A 21,424-nucleotide genomic window follows, 5' to 3' on the forward strand; every position below is an offset into this window, starting at 1 on the left:
CTGACTGTCAGTCATAAACTGTGCTTTACTGATGGGTATTGTAGTTTTGTGTCGACTGTGAGAGTACAGTTTTTCAATAGCTTTAAAAAAAATGTGTTTTAGCGGATGTCTGTCTTTTCAGAATAATTTGCGCTTCCTTAAGTTTATTTTATTTTATTTTTGGTTGTTTTCAACTTATGCAACTCAAATACACATATAATAAAAACTAAAGTAAATCATTACTTTAAAATAGTGACAAACCAAACCTAATTTATACTGACCGTAAATATGTAGGCTGAAGCCTTAGTTATTAATATTTTTTTTTACAATTCTCATTAAATGTACACACTAAAACTAAAGAAAGAAAATAAAATGTATTTATATATATCCCAAAATCCCAAACAAAAACATCATGTACACACTATGTTCATACCTCAGTTTTATATTTGTTAATCATCTATGTATTTATTTATTTAATCTATTAAGTGCCTGGAAGCATCGTATTGTTTACTTCATACATTTTACAAAATCCTAAATTTGAGAGCATGGGAGTTTATAAATAATATGTTGGTTGGTTCGTGATAATCAGCTCTGTTTCTCTTTTCTGTAGCATAACAATAGGATTTGTGATTGTTTTGAAATGATTTCCCCAAACCTTCACTAAGTAGGTAATAATAATAACTATAAAATAATGTAATGTGATGGATTAAGATACAGGATGTCTTTTTCTTTTATTGTCTACATGATTTAAACGTGGTTTCCAGCATAGTTTGGGGTCTATAACAACTCCCAAAAAAGTATTTTCATAAACACTTTCTAATTCAACAAGATCTATCTTCACTTCAAAGTAGCATTGAGGTAGTAAGTATTACACTTCGTGAGTACAGTAGTGTGGACTGAAAGTTCACAAGAACTCATTTACCCAGAAATCCTTGCGAGCTTTACGTAGTTGTGCGTCAACTCCCCAGTCCCCCCACCATCACCGTTCTACAGAGGAAGAAAGGGGGAGACGGGCAACCTATACAGAACGCTGTAAGTGTAGTTTATATTTATATCGACATTTAAAATACACATATATATAGCTTAAGTTTTTGCCGGTCTGGCTGCTAATAACGTTCAACCTTGCCTCGGCTTTAGTTCACACAAATATGAGCGGCAGCGGGCGGCCCAGGACCAGCTCCTTCGCCGAGCCTCCCGGAGCTCCCGGATCCGCTGCAGCCGGTGCCGGATCAGCAGTAGCCGGTGGAAGCTCGACAGGAAAAACTGGGGCTTCACAAGCCAGTGGAACCAGCTCGACGAGCTTTGGGAATTTGAAACTGCCTAGTAAGTATTCTTTTATATTTGTATCATAAGCACAATTTACACGTTATTACACATGCTCGGGTTGTACGTTATTTTTAGATAAATGTGCCGGAGTGTACTTAGTGTCGATCATTGTCGCGAAGCTAACCTTAGCCAGCAAGCTGTTAGCTGGTTAGCTAACTTAAGTTAGCTGTCCAGCTAACGTTAGCTGTGTTTTTCATTAACGAACCATTGCGATCAAGGGCTTTTATCGCATTGCTAACATTATCTTTAGCTGCTGGTGGCAAGCTTGGAACTAAGTCGTTAATATTTCGACGGTAAATAACGTTATGTAAATGTTTTTGGCAACATTACCTAACCATTATTTTTTCATTGTAACCCAAGAATAGAGTTGTGTTAGCCGACGCTCTAATATCTTCGTCGTTAACATCAGATGTGGAAGCTAGCTAGCTTGCTAACGTCTGTACAGAGTAGGTTGAAATGATCCAGGCTAACTTTTTTGGCTTCGTCTTCGGTCCAGTCTGATCTTGCACAGGATAGTTTTTGCCAAACTAGGGATGCGATACTGTACGTCGTGTGGTAGCCTGAAGAAATGGAAATTAAAATCAGTGAAAATATCCCAAACTACTGAGTTACAGATTCTCATTAACCAGCATATGGTTACCATACCTTACCATAACCTAATCGAACTACTGGCCTAGATGACTACACGTATGAAAACATCTTTGCATGGGTTTAAACAGCTGGTCCACTATGTAAAACCACCCCAGGTCATCTATCATCAAGATAGTGAGAATTGGAGCTTAGTATTGTGGAAACTGTTGGGTAAACCTTTGTTTGTCACATTGCCTGTGCAACCATGTCAGCACCCTCTAAGTGGAAGACAAGTTTTTGAACAGAATTACATTTCTGAACACCTTCAAGGAAGCCATTATCCCTTAAGTGCGCTGTCTACTTTTACGCTGATGGCTGAACATGCTCACCATCGTCAAAGCCTCTACTGGAATCCCTGGTTTGCGAACAGCGAAGTCGCTCCAGTTTGTTTCGCTGATGTGATGACAAGAACTTGCAGAATGCTCAGGGGTCATGCAGCGATGCAGCAGTGGGCTGAAGATCTCTAGGGTTGGACAGAGGTGTGCAGAGGGACAATCTGGGAGAGACTGAAGAAAATCACAGCTCTTGTTTTGGGTTATTTGGGGCCTGGCAGAAAAAGATGCTGGTGTTTTGATCAATAATTAATTATTAGAACAGGTGAAATGCCTAACAAATAAAATTAGTAGAAGTCAAAGATATCTCAAGCTGCTTTGTAATAAGTATTTGCTAAAGTTAGTACATGTAGTACAATCCGCAGGTCTTTATCTGGTGATTTGGTTTATTCACACAGGGTTTTTGTGAAACTAACTGTTCCCGGTCCGTGTGTCCTGTAAGATATCAATGTCCCTGACAAATAACAGAAATTCCACATTACACATTACATTTTAAATACGGCAGGCTGCTTTAACCTGTCAACACGGGGGCCTGAATTAAAAGTAAGAGGTTCTGCGACTCAGTTTTGCCCACTTTTTTTAATACAATTCAAATTGTGCTTGGAGGGAATTATTTCCACCTCAGATTTAATTATGCCGGACTTCAACAGATTTTAAAGGTTAAAATAAAGGCGGTAATTACCGGATAACGGAATCCCTGTACTCCCATCCATTGCTTTTGATTCACGTTTCCCTTGTCCACTGTTCAGAATGTCTCGCCTTGGTCTTCGCCTTGGTCATCAGGATCTGCTTCATTCCTTAAAAGCATTGTTTGTGTGTCAGAGGTGCTAAATGATAAGTGCTGTTTTAGATGACATTGACACTAAGCTGACTTCTGACTTCTCTACCCTTTGACCCAACTAACATGTCTATTTTCACAACCAAAGCTAAGACACTCTCTGTAATAGACGGATCCTAAAAATACATTTAAAAAAACAGGCTCAATTTGTTACTGTGCACGGGCAAAACTGAGGTTAAGGCCGGATGATGTCCGCCTGCTCAGACATGGGCTGATGCTGTGCAGCAGCAATGTTAATAAGGTCACTTTCTGCCACGTCTACTCTGATTCTGCCAATACTGCCAATCACACGAGACAGATATCACCATTAACCTCGATTTATTGTTGTCAGACAACTTGGCAGCCTGTGTAAGTGATTTGATTAATGGCTTTAGTGCAGGAGTGAAGGAATAACTGTTCTTTAACAGTTAGCCTTCACAAGCAACGATTAAATCCCCACTTTAAACTTATTCAGTTTTCTGACAACAGAAATATGTCACTGAGAGCAGCTAAACGGTGTCTTCCACAGTATAACTTCATGTCATCATTGAGAGCAAGAGGTGACGGAGACCAAAAATATAAAACCTTTTCGGGTGTAATGATCAATGTAAAATGATGCCGTAAGTTTGTTCTTATGTCTTAGTACTGTTGGAAATGATTTAATTGTAATGGCAATATAACACCTGGATCTTAGTATTAATATCAAGAAAGTACCTTCGTTCAATACTAATATTTTAAAGAATATCCCCCAACAAAGCCTCTTGTCATTTAACAAAAAACTAAATTTGTCCTTTTTACAACCTTTAAAATTCTTGTTCCCTTCGTCTTGCCTTTTTTAAATCCTATACTGACACACATGCAGATGTTATTAGCAGCATAGTAGATGGTCAAGAGAAGAGCTTTACCGATTCAGATCTAGTGCGACTGACCTTATTAATATAATTAATAGCATCTATGCATGCAACAGCTGGGCCAGTACATAAATCCACCTCAGGTCATCTTTCATCAAGAAACAGACAATTCTAGTTAGGTCAAAATGCCGTGACAGTGGAGACGTGACCAATCAACATTAAATATGATTTCTTCATCAATGTCATTGAAATTCAGTGTCTGTGACTCTGACTATTAGTATTTAGTGCCCCGGCTATCATAGCGATCTCTGGTCTCGTGTTACTGTGCATATAAAACTTACCCCAATCCATGCAGGGTGGTATATAGATTTTAAAATGTAAGAGTGCACCATATTGGATCAGCACTTGATATCTGTCGAGGCAAAGTGCTAACCCAGTTGAGCTGAAGTATCGGAGTTGGCAACAATAGAGAAAAATAGCATCAGTACATGTTTAAGACATTTTGAGTCTATTTGGCACGAAACGAGGACATAAACTGCAAGTAGTTTAGTTTTCTGCTCAGCAAATTTAAGGACCATCGATGCTTATTTATATATTATGTGACCATGCTTGATGTCTGGTCAATTGAAGCATCTTCTGTTGTGGAGCGGAAACGTTCAGACGTATGGCTTAAAAGGCACCAATCGCCTTGGAGTGATTCATCCAAGCCACACCTCGTGTAAATCCATCATCAGGCAGGGTGGTGTTCTAATTCGTCTCTAATAATAAATCTGATCATTTTATCAAGTTTAAAGGTGCGCTTGAGCTTTATACTTCCAAACCAGCTCTGAGCTAATTGCTTATTAGTGTGGGTGTGCTGAGAGCCACTCTGCTCATCCCTTTTCTCTTACTCATCAGGCGTGCGCTGACGTATCAGAAACCAAAGCTATTCACTGACAGCTGGGCAGAGTGCTCGTCATTGAATTCATTATTCAAGGGACTATCATGCCACAGCTGCTCCATATTTAATGTGCTCCCTCTGACTTAACTTGTTTAAAAAGAGTGTGAAAGTGACGCTAAAAGGAAATACAGAAGAACATTGTATTTTAGAGCTGGAGAACAGGATACAGGAATGTGCAAGAACAACACAGATACTGATCTCAAAAGCTGAACATTGTGCGCTGACCTGAGGGTTGAGATCAGATGCAGGCCGATCATGTGGATATGCAATCAGCTGTTTACAGAAGAAAATTGCAAAAATAGCAAATTATACAGTTTTATTTGGTCATCAAAAATCAATTTGAGACGATTTAATTTGGAATTAGTTAAATCTTTAGATGGTTGATGGTTAATGAAGCCAAATTATGAGACCTAAATGCTTTAATATCTGACTCCATTTTGAGACGCGGAGACCTTCTAGAGATCAGAAGGGGTCCTGTTGAGACAGGCGAAGTGAGCAAGTCCAGGAAATGATAGTACTTCTGGGTGTGCTACTGTCCACGCAATTTTTATCACAGGCTCTGACAAGCCTTTTGGCACTGGGCCTCTCTTCTCTGCGGTTCTTCCCCTCCCAGTGTCATTGCTCCTGGTGCCGATTTGTCAAATCAGTCTTGACCCAACACGGGCACAGGCGTAAAACACTGAGCAGCTACTTGACCCTAACTAGAGCTGTCAGTTACTGTAAGATCTCACTTTGCCTAATCCACAAGGTCATAAATTATTATAATATATCTACCTGTATTTTAGCTCAGCAAATATAAGTATAACGATAGCCTAGTGCCCCTTTTACACACCATTCAAGATAAATATATAACTTGTATGGGTACAGGGTGTATGTTAGTGGAATGGGGACATTGAGATTGCAGACGAGCTGACAGAGACACAGGTTAAACATGCAATCTGAATAGGTCAACACACGTCACCCAGCCTGACTTTGAGACTCTGAACCTGAACTGGATTTGTTTCCATGGATATGATCCACGGATTCCTGGAAGAAATGGGAATTTTATGTTTCTGGAGTTTAAACAACATTAAGACGTCTTCACAAAAATGTGCCATTGGCGGAGAAATTTGGCCGGCGAAGCAAAGAAGCTGGCTGCGAGGAAAACAAACACATTTTAATGGCTAATTAATTTGGGCTGCTCAATTATGGCAAAAATCATATTCACAATTATTTTTGGTCAATATTGAGATCACGGTTATGCAACACAATATTTAGTTTCCTCTGGAAACATTTTGTACTTTTGAAAGTTAAATGCATCAATCTTGTGCACTTTGAGAGGCTGAATCTATAAAGAACTTTATGATCATAAACACGCTGGTTGTATAGATATGGATGGTGATGACACAGCAAAAACGTCACACCCTCAAAGCATGACCGGCTCCATGTTTGAAAACGGGTCGGGTGGGTCACAGACCCCTGACACTGTCTGCCCCATGTTGACAGTTTCGACGGGAGTCCCTTCTCTCCCCGCATGGAGAAAGGGCACAGCGAGCTAAGTCCAAGGCCCCGGGAAGCGTCTGGGTGAGGGGGGCTGTAAAGGTCGCGAGTTACAAGCCCCAAGAGAGGTCCAATGACCGGCCGTCCCTGACACGTCGAGTGGGGCGAAGGCGCACCACTGTAAAGGAGTTGGATTCATAACACAAAACGAGAGCATCACAGCAAGACGACATCGTTTTATCCCAGTTATGTTGTTTTCATAATTGTTGGAAGCCTAAACTGTAATTGAGAATAACATTTGATTAATCGCCAAAGGTTCAGTAGGCCGGCATCATATGTGAGTCTCCAGTTTGAAAGGAGTTTGGGCTAGTTTCCCCCAGGGGACCAGAGTGTTGTGTGAAGTATCAGCAGCTCATTACCAGCCACAGTGTGTCTGTGGAGCCACCACATGGGTCACAAGCATTTAGAGAAGGAGGAGGGGGGGGGGCTTGTTGACGTTTGGTTTCTCTCTCTCTCTCAGGGACACTGGTTTAAAGGGTCATGTCACTGTGTTGCTCACATGTCTAAACATCTCTTCAATGAATGCTTTTTCATGACGGAATAGTATCGTTTCGGTGCATTTCTTTACAGGGACAGTTCTGATCTTTCTAACAAGTTTGTGCCTTCGTCCACAGGAGACAGTGGCAAGGTGACGACGGTGGTAGCCACACCCGGCCAGGGCCCCGATCGCCCACAGGAAGTGTCCTATACAGACATAAAGGTTATAGGAAATGGCTCCTTTGGGGTGGTCTACCAGGCTCGCCTCATCGACAGCCAGGAGATGGTGGCAATTAAGAAAGTTCTCCAAGACAAGAGGTTTAAGGTATGTATAAAAACAGTAAAGCTATAAACGTTGCATCTACAATAAAGGTTGTGATGGCTTTTGGTAGACCCAAATCACTTTGTTTATTGCTCTTTCACGTTGAGGATAAAGTTTTCAGTAATCGTCCTGAATTACAGACCAGTGCCAGTTTCATGACGATCATATTTTTTGCACAATTCTTTGCATTTCTCTCACTTTTCCATTTATTTTTCTTCGTTACAGAATAGGGAGCTGCAAATTATGAGGAAATTGGACCACTGCAACATTGTGAGGCTACGTTACTTCTTCTACTCCAGTGGAGAGAAGGTGTGTATGCACTGACATGACATTTTAATGCAGGAGGACTCAAGTTTCTAGATAAAGCACTCTACCTCCACACCCAGCCACTTAATGGTGCGTGCAACAATGATGATTCATAGACATGTTTCAGACAAGTTGATCCTGGTCTTATTGTACATTAAAGTCCTCACTCTTCACTTAATGTTTTACGGGTTCAGGCACTTTTTATGAATTGCTCAGATTATTATTGTGGTTTTGCGTTTGCCTTAATCCTTAACCTGAGTGTGTGTGTGTGTGTGTGTGTGTGTGTACCTGAAAATCACGATGTATTTATAAATGTTTAGCTTGTTGTCTTTAATTCAGCTGCTGTTAAAAGTAGAAATTCATGTTTCCTGCTTTGTAATGAAAGATTTTATAGTTTAGGAAATAAGTATTTCATTGGCTGTTAATGAGTCTGAGTGCTGCCCTGTGTGTGAGTCAGATGTTCTTTACACTCCAGTGTACTTTAGACACATTTAAAATGGCAGACTGTGCTAACACTCACAATGATAGGTGGGTTTTTATTACTTATACAGTGTTAATGTTATGTTAATGAGCTGCATCAACTTTCATTGTTTATTTGATGGTTTGTAGCAAATACTCATTTAGGATAATAAGTGCAAAGTGTTCCCAAAGTTTGTGCCACAGCAACAATAAAGGATTCTGTAAAATACAGATAGAGTGCAGCAGCAATGAAGACACGGAGCAGCTCGTCATCCAGATTGCTTCTGAGGAGGGGGCGGAGCTTCATTTATTACAGCTTTATTACTAAATTAAATAAACACTAAATAGTTGCACAGTTCTGGGGTGGGGCCACAAAAGAATAAGATGAATGTTTCATATCGTCCTTCTAAAAGCAAACTTTAATCATATTGCTAATCACTGCATACAGTTCACTGCCTCACACCATGTACATCCCAACATATTTATGAGATCACTTTTACTTACTCTGATTTGACATTCCTCTTTTTTTTAATTTCTTCCTTTCCAGAAAGATGAGGTGTATTTGAATCTGGTGCTGGACTACGTTCCCGAGACAGTGTACAGGGTGGCTCGGCACTTCAACAAGGCAAAGACCACCATCCCCATCATCTATGTTAAGGTGGGTACACCAGAAACATTCACACACACACACACACACACACACACACACAGACACACACACACAGCTTCCAGCAGGCCTCTTTAGGAATTAAAAGGTTAATTCAAGTCAGTAATTCAGGGATAACTTGCTTAATTTGTGTATCATAAGGAGCAAGTGCTGTTATAATCATAGAAGCAAATATACTGTCTGGTCTTTCTGACTACTTGTTATGAGAAGTTCACAACACTTGCAGAGGTTATGTTTTTAACCCCTGTCTGTTTATCTTTACAAAACGCTGAGACTCGTGACATATCTTTAAGTGGTGACATTTGGTTCATGTGGGATTAATGCATCAGAAATGCTTTTGAGCTGTAATTTATAATGTAGCATTTAATCGTTTTGGGGAACCTCTGACATCCAGACTGCCAAACATGTGCTGCTTTGTAGGAAACACACAGAGGACAGATAAATAAAGTATGAACTGTTAGAAAGGCAGCTGCTTTCAGAGGAGAATTCTTCCTTTTATGCAGAAATCTTTCCAGGTTTGAAGTATACTGCTGTAAATAGTCACAATCTGCAACTATCACATGGAATAGCTATTATTTTAACTTTAGTTTTATATTTAAATATTTCATCCTGGTCTTTGGAATTGAGTTTGAGCATCTAAAATGCTGTTCCGTCATTTCCTGTGGATGTATCAAACAATCTCGTATGTTCCTGTTTGTACAGCTCACTGTTTAAGGATTATGGAAGCAGGAAGGGAAAGATGGTCCCGTGGGAATTAATTTGTTTGCAATACACTTGGTTCCCTGTCTAAACGTGTGTTCATTGTAGGGAGAGTGTTTGTGTGTTTACTGTGTCTGCAGCAGCAGAGAGGACATTATAGCTGTCTCATGGCCCATTTCCCCTCCTCAGCTTGCTGCTCCCCTGTGGCTTTGAGATGCATGCTGATCTCTCTCACACACACTTTTTTCTTTCTCTATCCTCTGTCATCCCTCCGTCCTCCAGCGACACACTTCTATCACAGCGTGTCTTCTTTCCTCACTTCCTGTCCCCTGGGTCTCAATGTTTTTGCCCTGTCTCTCATTGGTTCCCTCTTCCTCACCCTCTTCTCTCTTTCTGCCCGCCTTTTAAACAGCATCTCTCATCCCTCAAGTCATCATTTTCTCTAATCATTTTGTAATCTGTGGCAGGCCCGCTGTCACTGCATCATGTGGGTAATAATGACGATAATGGTGATGATGACTGTGATTTGTCACATTAAGATGCTTTCCGTCTGCATTGCACTGACGCATTAAATGGGTGCAGACTTAACTGTGGGAGCAATCTTTCTTCCACAATGTGTAGACAAATGTCAAATAGGGGTTGGATGAGGATAGTTGTAGTCTTCAGGGAGAATTGTTCCCCCCCCCCACATTATTTTGTTGTAGTAACACGTCACTGCAGGCTGCATCAGACACCACACGGCTGCTTCTTTATACACGCACCTACACAGTGCACCCAAAAACACAATCGGGGCACATATTGAAGGGACTGGTGCATGATACACACACACACACACACACACACACACACACACACACACACACACACACACACACACACACACACACACACACACACACACAGAGTCTTTGTACGTCAACAAAATGTTAATAGTTACACAGAAGTGATTCTCTCCTCGTTCATTCTCACAAGAAAATGGCAAAAATGAAAGATTACTCTGGAAACAAGCATTAGTTACATTTCTGCACATTTCCTGTAACATTAATTATCTTATGACCCCCCTCCCCCCCCCCCCTCAGATTTATCTTGTGAGCCCCTATGACATTTAAGTATTTGGTTACACGTTGTAATTTCTGAGTTTATACAATGCGATTATTTCACAGGGTCTTAAAGTGTAATTATAGTAAAAATTATAGTTTATTATAGTTATAAAAAATTTGATTGAAGGCTGTCGGGAGATTTGGTACATCTATAAACTAAAAGTGGGGTTTGTGGCGTCGCTGGTTTGTGCTCACTGTTCAATCTCTTTATGGAGCGGAGACGAGAAGCTCATCGTGTCATAATGAGCAAGTGTCAATTTTACCATTAACGTAAATGAGAATTAATCATTTTCAATTGGTTAAGCCATCCATTTTCTGCCGCTTATCCTCGTCCAGATTGCATTAATTAATTCATAATTTCATTATGATTTGTTATATACTGCTGGTCAAGGTCGAGCTGTCAAGATATTTAATTATCGCTGCCAAAATAATTTACTTCTATCAATTCTATAGCTAATTTGAAAAAGATTATAATTTATCTTTTAACTTTGTTTATTGTGCGTTTTCACTCTTTTTTTGTAAAAAATAAATGACACTTTATACATCGGTGTTATTATTATTTTTAATGCAGGTATCGTCAATACTGGTGTATATAGCGACACCCCTCATTCAAGTCCATATCGTCCCTGCTGGCTCTCAATCATACTTCCACACTTTGACCAATATGGTTTAAAAAGCTTGACTAACTTGGTGAACTCTGCAGAAACCCTTCACGGACACCTCCCTCGTGTGAGCCATGAATCATCAGACTAAACATGAGAACAAAGAAAAGACGTAGTGAACTTTGGTATCCTCAAATGCTCCTTTTGCTTTTTCTTTTCTGTACGCTTCTGTCTGAGATGTTGAACACAGTCGGGAGTAATGCTAACCCTCTCTGTCCCCCCCCTCAGGTGTACATGTACCAGCTGTTCCGCAGTCTGGCTTATATCCATTCCCAGGGCGTGTGTCACAGAGACATCAAGCCCCAGAACCTCCTTGTGGACCCAGAGACGGCCATCCTCAAACTCTGTGACTTTGGCAGGTCAGTACCAGACTCTGCCTCCGGACGTGCCTGTCTGTCTCTATCATTCCTTGCATTGTTGTGACTGTCTGTTTCAGCCTGCATGTGTAGTTCTCTGTCTCAGCCTGCATGTGTAGTTGACTGTCTGTGTCTCAGCCTGCATGTGTAGTTCACTGTCTGTCTCTCAGCCTGCATGTGTAGTTCACTGTCTGTCTCAGCCTGCATGTGTAGTTCACTGTCTGTCTCTCAGCCTGCATGTGTAGTTCACTGTCTGTCTCAGCCTGCATGTGTAGTTGACTGTCTGTCTCTCAGCCTGCATGTGTAGTTCACTGTCTGTCTCAGCCTGCATGTGTAGTTGACTGTCTCAGCCTGCATGTGTAGTTCACTGTCTGTCTCTCAGCCTGCATGTGTAGTTCACTGTCTGTCTCTCAGCCTGCATGTGTAGTTCACTGTCTGTCTCTCAGCCTGCATGTGTAGTTCACTGTCTGTCTCAGCCTGCATGTGTAGTTCACTGTCTGTCTCAGCCTGCATGTGTAGTTGACTGTCTCAGCCTGCATGTGTAGTTCACTGTCTGTCTCTCAGCCTGCATGTGTAGTTGACTGTCTGTCTCAGCCTGCATGTGTAGTTGACTGTCTGTCTCAGCCTGCATGTGTAGTTGACTGTCTGTCTCTCAGCCTGCATGTGTAGTTGACTGTCTGTCTCAGCCTGCATGTGTAGTTGACTGTCTGTTTGTGTAGTCATCTCTTCCTCAGTCTGCATCCATCTGTCATACGTCTTTCTTACTTCTCTGTCTTCGTAGCTTACATGCTGCGGTTTTGTGAAAGCAAACGCACCTTCTGAACTGTCTTTTCCTGCTTCCTCTCTCTTCCACCATCTTCTAGTGCAAAGCAGCTAGTTCGGGGGGAGCCGAATGTGTCCTATATCTGCTCACGGTACTATCGTGCCCCAGAGCTCATCTTTGGTGCCACCGACTACACGTCCAACATCGACATCTGGTCGGCCGGCTGCGTGCTGGCTGAGCTGCTGCTGGGCCAGCCCATCTTCCCTGGGGACAGTGGTGTGGACCAGCTAGTAGAGATCATTAAGGTACAGTGGGGATACTACAAACAGTGGCTGAACGCCAACTGGTTGCACAAGCCGCTAGATGAAAGGAGATGTGGTATAAAGTGTGGAATTGAAACTCCTGTCAGTATTTGCTTTGAGTATCAAGAAACTGTTCTGCTTTTGTAGGAACTATAGTTAAAGAAACATCCATTGGTACCTCACCAGTCAATGCATGTGTACTTATATTTAAATGCAGGTGTTATTAAATGCAGAACAGTATATCTAGAAGCACAATGCAAGCTGTACACTTAATATAACAACAGATATTTGTGTTACCGTCCACACGGACAATCCCCCCTCTACACATAGTGTGCGGGCATGCAGCACATACCAGAGAGTGTAATTTAATATTCATGAAAATAAAGTTTTCATCCTTGTTCGTCAGGTCCTGGGGACACCAACGAGGGAGCAGATCCGGGAGATGAACCCGAACTACACAGAGTTCAAATTCCCTCAGATCAAAGCACACCCTTGGACAAAGGTATGTCCCACTACTGGAGAATATTAATGGATGGCTGTTATCCAAACATCAGTGTGACGTTGTCGTGTTCATATCTCTCTGGAACAGCTTTTTTTTGGCCCTTTTGGAAAATATGAGTAACCTTTTGTGTTTTAGATTTAAGAACCCTCAAGCTGCCGCCCAGAGTTTTGTATTATAGCTATAAAAAAGTAAATAAACATCAATATGACACGTTAATAAAGCAAGTTTTGCTAAATAGTACCAAAACCCAGAACAGATATTCCGTGCATCATCCAGGGAACTCTGATACAGTAAAATCAGTTGCTAAAAGAAAGTTGAACCATTATAATCTAAAAACTTTAGTGGCAAAGAGCTGTGCGTGGCAGCGGCGAGGAGAGGGAGGGCGGCTGCCGCTGCCACTCACTGTCTGACGGCACCTTAAGTCTTGGATTTCCATAAACCCAAATTTCTCTCCTCTGTCAGGTGTTTAAGCCTCGTACCCCACCAGAGGCCATCGCTCTCTGCTCTCGACTGCTGGAATACACGCCGGTGACCAGGCTGTCTCCCCTGGAGGCGTGTGCGCACGCCTTCTTCGATGAGCTGCGCCAGCCCAACACCCGCCTGCCCAGCGGACGAGAACTGCCGCTCCTCTTCAACTTCAGTCCCGTTGGTCAGTTTACCTCTCAGTCAGTCTGATGCATCTCCTCTTGTGGTTCTACCTCTGATGACCTTCACTTAGTTGCACCCAAAGTCTTTTATGTGTCATTAAACATTCGTCTGCCTCTCCTGCTCCTCAGAGCTGTCTATCCAGCCCCAGTTGAACTCCACACTCATTCCTCCTCACGCTCGTGCACAGACATCGCCTGCCTCACATGGTATGTATATCTTTTTGATGCTGTCTTTTTCATTGGCCGACCGTATTGAGGTTTTTAAATGCATTTATTCATGTATCATTGTCCAATGTTCAAAATGTCTTTTGCCCACTTGGTTTGTTTCTGGCCTTTATAATCCTGACCACAACTAAGTTTAACCCCAGTCTGAACTTTAACCTTCAGTTTTACACGCAGACATTGAATGTTCCTGCTACTTTTCACACAGAAGAGATTTCTCTTTAGACATAATCACGTGGTAGGCCGTTGAGCGTCGTCACTGAACTGCACTGAGATTAACTTTGTGTTGGTGCTCACTGTGCTCCCTCTCTCCTCCTGCAGAGGGCAGTGTGTCAGACAGTACCGCCCAGCCCAGCTCAGCACCTGGATCCATCAACAACAGCACCTAAGCCCTCTGTCATCCTTTCTTTTTGTCTTCCCCCATTTTCCTTTTCTCTCCTCTGCTCTTCTTCCTCTCCACCTTCCTCCTGGCTCCAAACCCTTTAAAACATAGAAAAGAAATAACTATACACCCCCACATAAACACTCAGCATTGCTATTTTCCCTGAATTTTAACCATTTCCAATAGAAAGCAATTTCTGTGGCTGCTAGCTTCAGGAAGGTGTGGGGTTGCTTTAAGGATATTTAGGTAGCAATGCTTGGGCTAAATATAAGCTGCAGTTCTACGTCCATGGTGGCCGTCGTCTGGCCCGTTGGAATAAATCAACGTTACATTGGTTGGGATGTTTGGGAGGTGAGGAAGGGGTTGTACATGTTATGTGGATTTTCTGTATTATAATCAACTTTTATCCCTTTTTTATGTTCATTTTATTTGCCTTAGCGTATTTTATGTGTGGCCGTGGTGCCATTTGAATGGGGTCCTGATTGGCTATGGAGTTGAGAATGAGGGCCGTGTGTAAGGCCCGACTAATATTGACAATCATCCTTAGTGGGGTCAAAGATGGCACGCTTGTAGTGTACACGTATGATTGTACTGTGTAGACTTTCTGCCCTGAACTCGTGTCAGTTCACCCAGCCCTCTGGTGAACACGTGATGAATCTTTTTTTAATCTTCCAGTTTGATACCAGACAGAATTTATTGGCTAATTTTAGAGAAGAGGTGGTTTTAAATTTTATTACAAAGGAAGGCGCCACAGCCCGTCTTTAAACATTTCTTTTTGACTATTAGCTCCTCAACTGCCTTTTATGTGAATGAGAGGGAGCCGAGTGCACACTTTCAGTTTCTTCAGCTCACGTTGTCATTGGTGAAGCTGGAAACCAAGCATTTCATGTTTATTCTCAAGTGAGTATTGCACATCTCCAAAGGGAGTAGAGGGGAAGCAAAGGGGGGTGAGTTATGTGTGCTGTCCAGCTGTAATCATAACTTCACACAGAGGTTGGATGTGGGGCTCCAGTTGGGTCTAATGCAAAAGCCTCGCATGCCAAAAACAAAGTTGCCCAGCACTGTAGGGCTCGTTAATTATGTCACTTTACGGTGTTGAGTTTCATATCGGCTTGATTATGTCGAAGAATCGGGTTCAGAGAGAGACTACTGGCCGCTTTCACTGCTCACCTGGCTCGTCGTTGTCATTTCAGCTAGAATACACCGTTACCGTTCGTGCAAGAGGAGCACTCTGGATGAATTGTGTGACCCTCTTTGCCTCTTCCCAAACAGCCCGCCCGCTCATATCATGTTCTTCTTGTCCTGTGGTGGTGTTTGTAGGAACTGATCGTGAAAGATTTACTCAGCCTAACGGTCCACTGTCGGCAGTTTTCTTTCTTCGCAAATGTGCATGTTCAGCCCAAGTTGACCACACTATATTGCTTCCACTAATCTCAGTAATGATCAGAGCAGACACGATGCTCAAACCCCTGAAACCCGACGGCTTTTGGAGCCTCCCCTTCCATTCCTTATCGTCCTCCTCCTCCTCCCCCTGCCTTCTGCTTACCTCTTTCCTCCTTTTTTCACTGCTAAACTGTAAATATCAATTACCTTTTATTTTATTTTGTTATTATTGTTATTATATTGTTGTTCTTGTAATTTTTTTTTCTTCTCTAGTAGACCGGCACAGCAGCTGCCGGACTGTTTATCCTCAGTCGCAGTCTGTAAATACGATTTCATTTCAGTCCCTGGTTCAGGAGGGGAAAAACAGAACAAAATGTTTCTTTTGAATTCTCTCTCCCTCCATTTCTCTCTTCACGACTTTCCCGTTTCCCCCATAAATGTTGTCATTGTTTTATTTATTGTATCGTGTTTTTTTGGGAGGGGTGGGGGATCTTTTCTTCTCCAATGGGTACAATTGTGGGATTTAAGGTTCTTTTTTTTTTTTTTTTTATTCCAAATTTTAGTCCAGCAATGTCACATGCAAAACGATTTCACATCCAAGATACTGTACTGAGATCCGGACGTTGGTGCGTGCTTTCCAATCAGTGGTCTTGTATGTATGCAGGTGCACATGGTAGCCAACAGGTGGAACTCCATTTTTTCATTTAACTTTAATGTGAAGGGAATGTTACAAGCCTCTGGATCTACAGGGTCCTAGTGTTGTGAGGGAGCACGGATAACCTTGTGTGTGTGTGTGTGCGTGAGTGTGTGCGCGAGTGTGTGTCCGGAGGAAAGGGGAAATAATGAATCTGTCCATTGACATGTATCATCTCCTGTGTCCGACCGTCTCCTGTTTTTTGCTTACTGTGTGTCGTATGAGCGTAACGGGTTTGTCCTGTTAGTACTGTGTGTATGCTTCACAGATACTTGAGCACAGCTGCAGGGAGTGTGTGTGTGTGTGTGTGTGTGTGTGTGTGTGTGTGGGCAGACCATGAACATTATTCTCAGTACTCCTGACTTTTCCTAAATGAAGAGCTGATTAAATGTGCTTTTTAATGTTTTTGTTTTGTTTTCCCATCTTCTGATCTGTCACACTTTGTTTTTAATTTGCTGTGACCCTGCTCTTTTATCGCCCTCGTCTGAGGGTAACATGTCATTGTTGGTAAACGGAACGGTTGGATAAAGGAGATGATGAAGAGAGAGGGATGGAGGGAGAGAGACAGTTTTTGTTTGTTGGTATAAATAATTAAACTCATTAATAAAGTGATGAAACTGTTTCTGTCTCACATTCATGATTGAATTCTTCCTGAATAAGAGACGTGTGCACATGGGGGAACCAGTCATAATGATGTTAAAACAGTGTTAATTGATAACTCACTTGTCCTGTGTGTACAAACAAAAGAAACAATTAGATGATCGACAGAAAAGATTGCCATTTTCATGCTTCAGCCTCTTATTATTATTATTATTATTATAATATTAATCACCTTGGACTTTTAGAAACTGGGAAGGACATTTAATAGACCAAACGATTAATCTAGAAGATAATCATCAGATTAATCCTGATCAATAATGAAAAGTATCTCTACTTCAGTCCTGCAGATGCACCAATATGCAGTTTCAGGGCTAATAATGAAAAAGATAATCGGTCTGTTTTAATATTACTCATGTCGTTAATGAAAAGGGCTTAACTACGCATTCTGTTTTTACTTCTCTTCTGGTTTGTTCAGTACTACAGAGAGTCAAAGAGGTTTTAAAAGCCTGAACAGAACATAAAACCATAAACTTCCATTACAAGTAAAAGCTCTGCGTTCAGATTCATCCCTGGACGTCTGAGGGAGCAGGATTATGTTATTTGATCCCATAGACGCTCAACCATTGAGCTAAAATAGCCTCATGTTGCTGTTTGACATAACTTCAGATTAAAATAAATACATAAAGAAGACGTTTATTAGCTTCCGACTATCTCTGAACCATCTCTTTAAACAAATCACACTCAGTTAGTCTACTCTATGTGATCTTATTTTAACTAACGTAACAGCTGATGTTATATTTCTCTTTGGAGCCCCCTGCTCTCCTCCCACTTTGAAAACATCTGAAATATAACATAAGAATATAACTCCTCAGTTATGGTCTGTATATATATATATATTATATATATAGTTAACTGCTCTTTTTGTGAGCTGGAAACGCCGTTAATCGCCCGATATATAAGTGTGATATACTCCTCCACTTTATCATCACGCTACATGCTAATGCTTCCAGGGCAGCCAGGTGACCAATAGAAAGTACTTTGCTTAAGTGTTTTGAATTTATGTTTTTATTTAGTTAATGCTTTTACTTCTACTAAACTACATTTCACAGGTTTCTACTTCAATACATTCAATTAACAGCTGTAGCTGTAACTTGTGACGTCAGTAAAGGACGTCGTAATAAATGATTAATTATATTAGAATCTGAATTTCACACATAAACACAGTAAGAGGGATTAAAATGTAAAATAAGAGCAAATATAGAAATATTATAAAAACTTTTATACAATTTTAAAAAAGATAACGAAAAATGTAAATATACAAATTACTGTGAAAACAATATGTGCACTATATCTGCATTTAAAAGTGGAAGAGCCGGCAGTATTGTGCAGAAATGTGCAAAGGTTGACGGTACGGAGTCTGAGGAAGGTCACAAAGATGTGCGTTAATGCGACACATACGTTAATGAAGATGCATGTGGAGCAGATGAATCAGAAATCCTTCATTCGTCCGCCAGCGGGAGACGAACGAAGGGACAGGCTAACATATTAAATAAAGAGTCAAACAAATACAATAAAAGTAAGTGCACTAGCAGTAAAAACAATAACAAATGTAAAGTGTGTATCGTGTATGAGCAGTGTGATTGCACAACAATGGTGATGGAGAGTTGGAGCAAAGAGAAAACTGAGAGGAAGACAGTTTCAGGATCAAAAGTGGAGTTTGTTTCCAGCTCACGTGTTCGACCATTAACCACAAAGCAAAGTGCTGTTTCTCTTTTGTGTACTTGTGCTTTTCATCTGCCTTTCTCTCACAAAGGATAATTAAATGTGACGGGTATAAAAAACCTCTAAGATTGCTTATCAGGTATGAGTCATAGGACTTTGCTTTAGCGTTCAATGAAACCTTTTCATGCAGGGATTAATGAAATGACGCTCTGAAGTGGAGTCGGGGGATCAGCGAACCTTTGAAGGGACCAGTTTCACACTGATGAAATCAGAACGGTTGTTATGGGAACCATGCTATTGCAAATGTCAGTGCAAGTGTTTTTGACCTTGACTGATGAAATCTTGTACTTCCACAGTTTTATTATATCAGATATGTGAACGGAGGGATGCTGGCCAATCAGACAATTAACACGCCGGCGTTCAGACTGTTTGGGGGTGTATTTAAATATTGTTAAGATATCAAATATCAAATGTTTTAAGCTCATATGCACTCTCAACCTTTTTCATTTAAATACTCACAGAAACAGATTTATGACTAGAAACACTCGACGATTAACTTCCAGATGCACCAACTTCTACTGCACGACTCCTTGCTGTTGTGAAGATGGGGAGGGCACACTTAACCAGACACGTCCTGCAGACTCGGGTCTTATCACATCTAGACTATTGCTAAATCATATAGTCGGGATGTTGGGAAACTGCATCTGAACTGAGTCGATCTCTCCTGGTTGAAAGTTGAGGAGACACTGATTCTGTGTCGCTTGTATGGAGATATGATTTTATATATATATATATATATATATATATATATATATATATATACATGTATTTACATAGGTGGGTATGAACAGTATATATGGTTGATTGGTCTGTAAATGTCTCATCTGTTGTTGTTTTTATGTTTTGTGTGGACTCCAGAAAGAGTAGCTGATGTTCTGCATCACTTCCTAATAAAATCCTAAATCCTAGATATGTGGCATATACTGTTGACCTGCTGTCTCCCCCTATAGCAGATCCCCTGTCCCCCCCACCCATAAAAAGACAAAAATGGGTGTCTTTTTGACATGGTCTCATGAGCTACATCACATTGAATTCAGCTCTCATTTGCCTCCACGACTTCAAGGACCTTCAGCAGCACACACACCTCGAACACACCACAAGGACGAAGCTTCTCTCACACACTCAGAGCGACTCAGATTTGTCATTCAGACCAGAATGTGCTGTTCACTGCTGTACAAAATGAGCAGATTTAATGAAGTCTCAGGGCGTCTGCGAACCTACTTCTCTCGTCTTTCAGTAGAAAATATTCATATGCGCTGGCAGAACCTTTGCTGCCCGGTGCTTCACTGAAAGTTCTCGGTCGCCTTTAAGCCTCAAGTTCAGCTATTACGATTATTAATACTTTGTCCGTGTATGACCGGGCCCCGTCCTTGGTCTCTCTTCATAAAAAATGTATAGACATTTTGCATCTTGTGAAGAAAGATTTTGGTTCTCAAAATAGTTATTGGAGTTAGAAAGTTTTGGCAGGGCAATGTAATGAATAAGCAGAATCAATGACTTAAGTTTGTTATTAGTTTACTAAATCAATCATATACAAGGTATATATGTTTGGTGCTTCTCCACTTTGGTGTATAAATATGTCATTTGTACATGAATATAATTTGCCAAATCAGATATAATCGAGGAAAGATGAGAAAACATTTAGAAAATCTCCCAAAAATACATTTAATTGGGAATATAATGAATTTATTCATATTGATGTAAATATATACTTATAAAGAGATTTAGGATGTAGGGTAATGTAGGTGTCAAGATATCAATGTTAATATTAACATCATGTCAAGTAGTGCAGGAAAGTGCTGGAGTGCATCTGCGTACACAAGAAGAGATGAAGAGGAAGAGAAAGAGATGAAGAAGGTGCCTGTGTGGACATGCTGTCCTCCTCTGCTCGGACCTGCAGTCTCGTCAGCCTTCAATGAAAAACATGGCTGCTAAGTCGTCATCGTGGTGATGTGATATGTCAAGGTTGAATAATGTTATAATGTGTTTCTGTGGAGCCTGCGTGGCCCGGGCCCCTCTGGCTGAATGCCCGGCCGGCTCTTTAATACCATTTGCAGTGAAGTTAAGCAGTCTGGAGGAGCTGCTCATCTTCCCAATCAGCCAATGGGGCACATTGTGCGCTGTGTAATTCTGAAAATGAGTGGAGTGGGCTAGTCTTTACTTTCACTGACCTCTGTATATAATGCTCGATGCAGCTGGCTGTACTCACTCTGAGGAGGGTAAATCTGATAAGTGTAAGGCTATAGAGTGTAGATTTAATAAACCTCTGCGGGCATTCAAGTGCAGTTGAAGTCGTATGAGGCAGTTATTGCTGTCACTGTATGAAAGAGGTGACAACAGTCAGCAAATAAACCTTTAAGAGTTGTGGTTGCATCGCGAGGTAAACAATATTGCTTGTCAGCAAGTGAAACATTTGCCTCAGTGCTGAGATTGCTGTGTGTGTATTTAGCTAACTAAATGCATTTAATAATTCAGCCAACATCCCTGTTTACAAAAAAACAGTTTTGTGGTGTTTTTGTTTCTAGGATTATATATTTTACAGGATTGTACTAGTTTTTTATTCATGATTTAATTTTAGTCATTCTAAATTTTGTGGCATATTTAAGTTGTTTGTCTGTAACTCATTGTCATTGCTGCATACGTTTGAAAACATATATTTTTAATCTCAATAAGGCTTCCCTGGAT

The 21,424-nt window shown here is 41.1% G+C and overlaps 1 protein-coding gene across 1 annotated transcript; it reads left to right on the forward strand.

Moving 5' to 3' along the window:
- The first annotated feature begins 809 nt into the window (after window positions 1–809).
- On the forward strand, window positions 810–16,979 carry gsk3ab (glycogen synthase kinase 3 alpha b). Its single transcript, XM_029451914.1, has 11 exons — window positions 810–1,011; window positions 1,117–1,302; window positions 7,029–7,216; window positions 7,439–7,522; window positions 8,526–8,636; window positions 11,335–11,465; window positions 12,326–12,530; window positions 12,934–13,029; window positions 13,492–13,678; window positions 13,806–13,883; window positions 14,220–16,979. Exons 2-11 carry the CDS (start codon window positions 1,128–1,130, stop codon window positions 14,285–14,287), a joined length of 1,323 nt encoding a protein of 440 aa, XP_029307774.1. The 5' UTR covers window positions 810–1,011; window positions 1,117–1,127; the 3' UTR covers window positions 14,288–16,979.
- The last annotated feature ends 4,445 nt before the right edge of the window (window positions 16,980–21,424 follow it).

This window comes from Cottoperca gobio, chromosome 16 (assembly GCF_900634415.1).
Source record: "Cottoperca gobio chromosome 16, fCotGob3.1, whole genome shotgun sequence".
NCBI lineage: Eukaryota > Metazoa > Chordata > Actinopteri > Perciformes > Bovichtidae > Cottoperca > Cottoperca gobio.

What these genes read in the sequence shown, in the direction of transcription:
- gsk3ab (XM_029451914.1), top strand. Translation starts at nt 1,128, where the DNA reads ATGAGCGGCAGCGGGCGGCCCAGGACCAGCTCCTTCGCCGAGCCTCCC. An exon ending in TCTACTCCAGTGGAGAGAAG is followed by an intron (nt 7,523 to 8,525) that starts GTGTGTATGCAC and finishes CTTCCTTTCCAG; the next exon opens with AAAGATGAGGTGTATTTGAA. An exon ending in TCCCCATCATCTATGTTAAG is followed by an intron (nt 8,637 to 11,334) that starts GTGGGTACACCA and finishes CCCCCCCCTCAG; the next exon opens with GTGTACATGTACCAGCTGTT.